General features: G+C 34.9%; 2 protein-coding genes across 2 annotated transcripts; both read right to left on the bottom strand.

Annotated features, from left to right (window-relative positions):
* Positions 1-1,121: 1,121 nt before the first annotated feature.
* LOC134234937 (putative ankyrin repeat protein RF_0381) lies at positions 1,122-3,071 on the bottom strand. The gene has a single exon (XM_062716978.1). The coding sequence runs from the start codon at positions 3,069-3,071 to the stop codon at positions 1,122-1,124; it is 1,950 nt and encodes a 649-aa protein (XP_062572962.1).
* Positions 3,072-3,715: 644 nt separating this feature from the next.
* LOC134234936 (uncharacterized) lies at positions 3,716-8,892 on the bottom strand. Its single transcript, XM_062716977.1, has 3 exons — positions 6,011-8,892; positions 4,586-5,140; positions 3,716-4,438 (listed from the first exon to the last, which is right to left on the bottom strand). The coding sequence occupies exons 1-3, from the start codon at positions 6,740-6,742 to the stop codon at positions 3,716-3,718; spliced, it is 2,010 nt and encodes a 669-aa protein (XP_062572961.1). The 5' UTR covers positions 6,743-8,892.
* Between the last annotated feature and the right edge of the window lie 15 nt (positions 8,893-8,907).

Genomic DNA, 8,907 nt, shown 5'->3' with positions numbered 1-8,907 from the left:
GTATACTGGACTTTATAAGGTTGATCACTGTTTTTATGTAAGTGTTATCAATTTTAACCGTTTTAATACATTACATGAACAGCAATCAAAACGAGATGTTGCACTGTGATTATGTTTATTATACACTCAAATAAACCCTGAATCAATACCAGATTCTGTGAAAAATTTAAAATACATTTGCTGAATTCGATAACGCAGATTACAGCAGATTTTTTTGTCATAATAAAATCAGATAAATACTATATATCAATTAGGACATAAAATAATAGATATTGACACAGGTCACTGAGTTATATCTCTTGAATTTAAATACAAATGATATTACTCTTTACATATCCACGTTTTTTATTATAGTGGATAATAACTTTTTAGCAATAATACATGTGCATATAGTTGCATACCAAAGTATAGGTATGAATCCATCTCTAAATATATGTGTCTAAGTAAAAATGTATATATTGTTATGGAATATCAGCAAATCATAAATAACATTCATACACTATTTGTGTCATAAAAACATTCATTACAAAGTTAAAAATCAAAGTAGTTCATCAGTTTTCGACAAATTAAAATAATTTAATGAATTCTCTCATATGCCTCTTTCATAGAGTTAATATAAAAGTATTAAAAAATAAGAGTTAAAAAAAAACAACTTTCTGTCAGTGGTCTTATTAAATTTTTCAAAATTACTAATTGCAACTATATACATTGACTGGTCCTGGGCTACATAGGTAGTAAGTAGCTGCACACACAGGACAAATGGGGTCAGGGGTTTTGGTGGGAAAATATTGACAAATGGCTATGTTTACTTTTGTATTTATTCCGTTTAGGAGTCAAGTTTTAAGCTTAGAGCTCTAGAGATTTCTAGACTTTAATTATAGTAAGTTGTTCCAAAATAACTTTATTTACATGGATAATGTTTAAATAAAACATATTTATTTAAAATCAAGTTTATCATTTAAAACTACTTCAAAACCTGGCATCTGAAAGAACATTTCTTAAAATTAAAATCAATATAAAAACAACATTATCACATAAGTATTAGGAAAGAGTTTCATCATGAATTTTTCTCAGCATTTCTGTCATGAAAATACAGAATTGATGAGGATTTAAGAAGGTCCCTAATGGCGCCGTTCTCTCAGAATATGAATCAGGTCTATATCACCTTGTTCAGCGGCAATGTCTATCACTGATTTACCTTGATTATCTTTTACTGCTAACAAGTCTGGATAATTCGTTGATAAATACCTACAAACATCATGTTTACTATTCAGACAAGCAACATGTAGTACACTTTCACCAACATTTGACAACGCATTGATGTCTAATCCTTTGTTTAATAGAAAAGATACTATGTCTAAACTTCCCCCACTGCAAGCTGAATGTAACGCTGTCCATCCTTTGTTGTCTCTTATCTTCATCAACTCTGAAAAGTGATTGACCAAATACTCACACATCTCCACTTTACCAGAACAACAACAGTGATGTAAAATTGATTCACCTTTTTCCTGTAGGGCATTGATGTCCATCTTTTTCTCAATCAATAGTTTTACTATTTGAACATTGCCTCCCCAGGCTGCATCATGCAACACTGTGTTACTAGATTTGTCTTTGACGTCTAATAGATGGGGATAATTCTCAACTAAGTACTCACAAACTTCAAACTTCCCATTGAGACATGCTATATGCAAGATAGATTTACCATAATTTGACAAGGTATTAATGTCCATTCCTTTTTCAATAAGAAAGGAAACAATTTCAACAATTCCTCCCCCGCAAGCTGAATGTAACACTGTCCTCCCCTTAGTGTCCTTTAACTTCAATAAATCTGGAAAATGATTGACCAAATGTTCACACATCTCCATTTTACCAGAACGACAGCACAGATGTAAAATTGTTTCACCATTTTCCCGTTTGGCACTGACGTCCATCTTTTTCTCAATCAATAGTTTTGCTATTTGAACATTGCCTCCCAAGGCTGCGTCATGCAACACTTTGTTACTAGATTTGTCTTTCATCGCTAATAGATGGGGATAATTCTCAATTAAGTACTCACAAATTTCAAACTTCCCATTTAGACAAGCTATATGCAAGATAGTTTTACCATCATTCGACAAGGCATTGTTGTCTAATCCTTTATTAAGTAGAAAAATCACTATTTCTACACTTCCTCCCCAGCAGGCAGAATGTAAAACTGTCCATCCTCTATTGTCCCTTATCCCCAAAAAATCTGGAAAATGGTTGACCAAATACTCACACATCCTCATTTTACCAGAACGACAACATTGATGTAAAATTGTTTCACCGTCTTCCTGTCGGGAAAAGATGTTCATTTTCTTCTCAATCAGTAATTTTACTTTTTTAACATTTCCTTCTCGGGCTGCATCATGCAACACTGTATTACTACATTTGTCTCTGGCATCTAAAAGTTGGGGATAATTCTCAACTAAGTATTTATAAACTTCAAACTTTCCATTGAGACAGGCTCTATGGAGAATATTTTTCCCATTATTTGACAAAGCATTGGTATCTAATCCTTTATTGAGTAGAAAAGACACAATTTCTACACTTCCTCCGCTGCAAGCTGAATGTAACACTGTCCACCCCTCAGTGTCCTTTATCTCCAATAACTCTGGAAAATGATTGACCAAATACTCACACATCTCCATTTTACCAGAGCGACAACATTGATGTAAAATTGTTTCACCATCTTCCTGTATTGTATTGACATCCATCTTTTTCTCAATCAGTAGTTTTACTATTTGAACATTACTTCTCCAGGCTGCAGCATGTAACACTGTGTTACTAGATTTGTCCTTGACCTCTAATAGATGGGGATAATTATTAACTAAGTACTCACAAACTTCAATCTTTCCATTGAGACAAGCTATATGCAAGATAGTTTTACCACCATTTGACAAGGCATTGAAATCCATCCCTTTCTCTATAAGAAAAGAGACAATTACCACACTTCCCTCACAGCAAGCTGAATGTAACACTGTCAATCCGTCATTGTCCCTTATCTCCAATAAATCTGGAAAATGATTAGCCAAATACTCACACATCTCCATTTCACCAAAAAGACAGCACTGATGTAAAGAACAAGGGGCGTTTTGGCCGTTTAAATGCCGCGTGTTGAAATTTACTTTTAATTTTCGAGGAGGAAAGCCAAAACAATTTCCTTTCAGATGATATATATCAGTATATGTTTATTTTTTAAATATTATTAAAAAAATTGCCTGGAAATGCCGTTGTTTGGAACTTAACGTCGCCATTTTAGCGTTGACGTTATACACGTCAATTGTAAAGGTGCTGTGATAAATCCATACACATATCAGTATAACACAATTCGTATCGTTTTAATCAATGTAAAATAAAAAGAGGGAAAAACATAATTATAAATAGAAAATAATTTTCTTTAATGATCATTAATTATCATCTTTAATAATCATTAATTAATAATAATTTGAACAATTTTTGATCGAATATGTAACACAGACCATTCATCCATTCATTCATAATTTCAAACACCAACAAGTATTACGCTGCTGTAAAAGAAGCATAAGGACGATCTATATATCGTGAAAATAATCATATACATGTCCTAAGTATTTTAGGTATTTCAGTTGGAAATTTCTTTCAATGATAAATAATATCGATAAATGTGAAATATATCACTGCCAGAAAATAAATGTAACTAGCTTATGTAGACAATCTATTCTTCAGTTGAGCTCTCCTCGCCGCTGTCAGAATCGTCGATCACGCGAGCTGCGTCCTCGAGGTGTTCTGACCAATCACGCACTAACTGCACGGGCTTATCCTGGTGTCGGGCATGCGATAAAAACCAAATTACGCTTGTTATATGTCCGCAGCAACCAACAATGCGTGCGCCGGCTTTACACTTACAGTACCATGATATGACAACACCATCTTCGTACTTTACCCAACAGGAGTACTTTTTGGAACTGACATGACGACTCTGAATTTTGGCTCCAATAATACCATCCAGGTCCTCGTTCACAAGAATTTCGTATGTACCGTCATCCTGTAGGTGTTCCTGAGTGTATGCTTTTGCCATTTTTACTTGGTACACTCCTAGCGTTAACTGGCGAATTTCGGAATCAGACAGTTTAGGGAAGTCTTGCGCAAAACCGGCTGCGTCAATTTTTTGCCATGAATATGTCCTGTTTGACAGTCCATTACTTTCTACAAATTCCTGTAGCTCGTTTGTCCGCTTGGAGAGATGCAGCATTTTTAGGGCCATGGCCTGATCCTCTTCCGCATTGCCAGAACTTAAGACGGAAGTAAATCTGTTGCAGAGGGCACACACGATTCTTACGTAGTCGCCAATGAAGGGAATCTGTGTATTTGGTATGACATGATTCAGATATTTCCATCTCTTCAACCTCGCATTGGCTGATTCGACAACCCACCGCACCTTTAAAATTGATTTGAATTTAATTATTTAAACAAAGCACCCATTTTTATAATGATGTAAAATATTTCATAAATACTAGAAGACAAGTACAATGTACAAATGTACAGGAAATTAAATGTAAAATTATAGTAATAATAGTTAAAATACCTTGGTTATTAAGCGTGATTGGTTAGCTTCCTGTGTGGTGTGTTGAGATGTGCCCCTCTGCAAAAAGCAAGGCATTTCCATGTTGACACCAATGTCGCCAAGCACCTCCGAACTATCCCGGAATCCACGATCTACGATGAACGTGTCACCATCCTGTAGCCAGTCTCGCATTTCTTCTGTGTTGTTCCGGATCATGTGGTTTAAGATTCCGGCATCGTTGTTCTTCGAGTCGGCAAGGTACGGCCCCAGGACAGATACCACATATCCTGACGTAGTTACTACCATCATCGGTTTCACTAATGGCCTGTGTTTGTGCATACTGAAGGAGCGCCTTGAAAATCTGAAGTTACATGATTTCTGTATATAAATGTACGTCCCGTCAAGAACAAGTAGGACAGGTGGGTCTTGTTCATAACCAGGAGAAAAAAGCTCTTTAGCCAGTGGTCTAGTGTGGTTAGATTTTACGTCTTCTCTAGTGAGATGGCCAAATCCAAGATTCTGAGGGACAAAATCTTTTAATAATGCCCTCCGTGCAGACGATATAGCACGACGAATCTAAAATTCAAAGTAAGAGCATTTATAAACTTATTACTTGTAATTGATTTCTTATTGATTTCTAACTTTATAAGAAGATGGGCGAACAAGGCGGGCAGAATGCCTATAGCGTCAGATATTAAGAACTCATATCAAATATGTGAATTGATTATTTTAATTAACGTCTAATTATTGAAATATTTGAAATTAAGTGAAAAAATAACTTTTCTGAGAGAGAGAAAAAAATCTCGTAAAAAAATTTCTTTCATAAAATTATAAGATGGTATTCGTGGGATTCGAACCCTAGCGACAAAAATCCGATGTACATGTATCAATAGCATATTGTTATGAGACTAACGCGTTAACCACTATGCTACACCGCTCATGATGATTTCAGGCATTTAAATCATGTTTGTGATATGACCCGCGACTTAATGGACTTGAAGTATTTCTCGGAAAGATGCTAATGTTGTGTCATAAAAGTGTACTTTTAAGGTATAGTGGGTCTTCGCTCCATGTTTTTGAAAACCAAAAAAATGTGTATTTTATTGCACACTTTTAGGACCATCTTTCAAAAAATGGAGAGAAGACCCACCCATATTGAAAAATTTTGTTTTAAGTATGAGAAAATGATCGTTTTTGTTCTTTTTAGTGTGTGTAAGCTTTTCCATAGGCAATTATTTTTAGTCTTTGTGAGATTTTTGTAAATTGTAGAGATTTTACATAAAGTATACTTTAATATTAGAAGAAATATCAAGTAAAATTTGGATTCAGTTGAGATTAAAATTTTCACTTCTTATCTGTCGCAGTATAGGCATTCTGCCCGCCTTATTCGCCCATCTTCTTTATAAAATCATTGATTAATTTTTCAGTCTTAATTAAATATATTACCTGCCATTTGTTCATGTTGAAAAGGGTACACATAATCTTGTTTTCAAGGCCACATCTAAGTTTGACGAGCAATACAGCAATGCAGGTTCTAATACTTCTAGATTTAGAAGTCTTTATATCTTGATTGTAGCTGACAACCTCGTTAAATTGTCTTCTGTCTAAACCCGTAAGATTGATGTAATCCTGATCAGACATATTGGAATCATTGTCGAAGTCAAGTCGAACAGAACCATTGCGTTTTGCAACATCTCGCAAGCTTTCAAGAAACTCGGCAAGACCAATTTCATCGAAGAACGTGTAACAGCGAAGACTTGATGAAACACCCGATTTTAAGACGTCTTCAACAAAATAACCATTATGAATATGGCACGGGCAGCACCTAGCCCCAGGCTTCATAAAAATGAAATTTTGCACGAACATCTCACACCTTGCTTTTTCTGGAACAACAACTAGTTTGCGGGCCTTTTTCTCACATATGACACATGCATCATGTCGGTATCCTGCAGAAGACACCGGTATTGTAATCGGTGGAACACTGTTTTCTTTTTTGGCACTACATGTATCAGAAGCAATGGGTGTTCTAAATGTAAGAATATTAGATCGTGTAAAGTAGTACTGTTGTCTACATCGATTACAGACAATGTCATTCTCAAGTATGTCCGTAACAAAAGCCTTTTGATAAAAACTTTCTGAGGCCATTATTTTTCTTTCCGTGCAGAAATCTCCCCTCATTTTTCTTTAATCGCTTATGGCATCCAACGCATGAGTATGCTTTGATTTTCGACATATTTATCTGAAAATAATACAAGGACATTAATTGTATATCATTATTGTCGCTTTAAGTACATTAAGCTAATTTTGTCAAGCATTCCAAAGTCATCAGGTATGGATCCACGATTTCGATTTGAAAGGGGGATGGGAGGGGGAATAATCATTTGATAAGGCAGTGTCTACATGTCGCCTTCAGGAAAGTACTCCTACCTTTTAAGGCGCCACATCGAAAACTGACTACTGGAAATGAACTTCTTTGTAGTTTCAGACTTATAATTTTTCTTTTGAGAATGATTTTTTAAAGAATTTTCTTGCAGTGCATTTTAAAAATGTTTGGTCCCCGTGCCTTATAAATTTTAACGTGTTCTCATTTTGTTTTATAGGACATCGGAAGAAACTTCTTAGCCCCCCCCCCCCCCAATGCGTTATTACTTCGTTCCCAAAACAGAGTGAAAAGTGCAGTGGTGTGGATAGGGACCAGGAAAGAAATTTCCTGGGATAGAAGTTCTTTTTTCTTTAACTTTAACAAAATAAAACTTTTATTGACCTCGTCGTCGTGGAAAATGACCGGTATTTCTTGGCTTGGATATTATAACTTTTCTATTAACTGAAGTTGAGGACGGGATTCGGGTATGATAAGCTGTATAATATAAAGTTATGAAAATGTGAGACCATCTGTCCCAGGATAAATTGTCGCCGCACGAGGCTCTGTTTACATAAGGCACTGTATACATGTATTTCTTTATCATGCATACGTGCTTGTCATTTTATTTTCTAAAAGACACGTATTTCATTGTAACGGTAAAACAAATACTTTAAAAAGTTTAGAAATAACAAATACGCATTCAGTAAACAGCACTGCTGATCTATATTATATTAACATGTACACTGATTATGTTTACATGTAATTCTATAAAAGACACATAACTATAAAGGATCTGATTAAGAAAGTTCTGAAGAAAAAAAAACGTGTTATATAATCGATACGTAAGGAGAAGTATATTGAAATTCAAACGTCTTTCTTTGCATGTGAAAAAAAAATGGGGGGGGGGGATTTTTTGTTCTTTTTTGGGGGCTTTGAAACTTCTCTCTAAAAAAAGGAAATCTGCATTTGTATAACTGTTATTCTAAGATCCTATAACAAAGAACACTGTAGTTACACTGTATCATAGTGTCGATGGTTATAAAAACATCATGTTTATCTCTATTGTAATATCTGTAATATTTATACACGTTCAATGTTTCAGAATATGTCATGACCCTGCAGCGAATGTCAGTAAGTAACTCTATAGAACATAACCCACGGGAGGGGGGGGGGGGGGGCATGGCATTTGCAGTTATTAAGTGTCACTCTGTACCATCGGCTCATACATTGAAAGTGTCTGAGAGAGGAATGTACGACAACTCTGTATAGGAAATTAATTAATAATTATATACACCAAAGCAAGTAAAAGTGACCTTGAACCACACACCCTCCTCCTCTTAGAGCACGCAGACACTTCCCCGGAAACGCGGTTATTTGTGATTTAGGTATACTGGTGTCTCATAATATCGCGATACTGAATCCTTTTGCATAAAAAGTGTTATTCCAATTTTTAACTTTTACTTTCATCAAATACTATCCATAAACCAATCTATGGCCTAGCGTTTTAGTGTCAACTTATTTCTCAAGTATGCATTGTTTAATTTGTCTATTTTTAAAACGGGAAGTCTAATTTACCTCCTAAATTGTAGAGTCTCGTAGTATCGCGGTATACGAAAATGTGGAAACTTGTGGCTGACATGGACTTCAATTTCTCTTTTTTTATATTTACGGTGTATTTCTACATAAAAAATAAACATTAATACAATCTAAACACTTTCGAAACATGAATTTTATTCTGACTTTTACTAGGTTATAAAATCAATGATCTAGATATGATATAAACGGGAATGGAAATGTGTAAAATTACGTTTTATTTGAATAAAAAAATTACCGACACATATTCCAAACTTTTAAATCGCCACAAAAATTTACATTCGGACGACAAAACAGATTTTTGGAATATAGCGCGATACAATTATTATGATACCCCGGGATACAAGGAAATTTCTGGATTTATTTTTTTAATAGAAAGTACACCCCC

Source organism: Saccostrea cucullata, unplaced genomic scaffold, assembly GCF_032062105.1.
Source record: "Saccostrea cucullata isolate Sc308-1 unplaced genomic scaffold, CSIRO_AGI_Scuc_v1 ctg3230, whole genome shotgun sequence".
In the NCBI taxonomy this organism is placed as follows: Eukaryota; Metazoa; Mollusca; class Bivalvia; order Ostreida; family Ostreidae; genus Saccostrea; species Saccostrea cuccullata.
This window is presented reverse-complemented; position numbering and strand designations above follow the sequence as displayed.

What these genes read in the sequence shown, in the direction of transcription:
- LOC134234936 (XM_062716977.1), bottom strand. Translation starts at nt 6,742, where the DNA reads ATGAGGGGAGATTTCTGCACGGAAAGAAAAATAATGGCCTCAGAAAGT. An exon ending in TCAACATGAACAAATGGCAG is followed by an intron (nt 5,141 to 6,010) that starts GTAATATATTTA and finishes TTTGAATTTTAG; the next exon opens with ATTCGTCGTGCTATATCGTC. An exon ending in AATCACGCTTAATAACCAAG is followed by an intron (nt 4,439 to 4,585) that starts GTATTTTAACTA and finishes TCAATTTTAAAG; the next exon opens with GTGCGGTGGGTTGTCGAATC.
- LOC134234937 (XM_062716978.1), bottom strand. Translation starts at nt 3,071, where the DNA reads ATGGAGATGTGTGAGTATTTGGCTAATCATTTTCCAGATTTATTGGAG.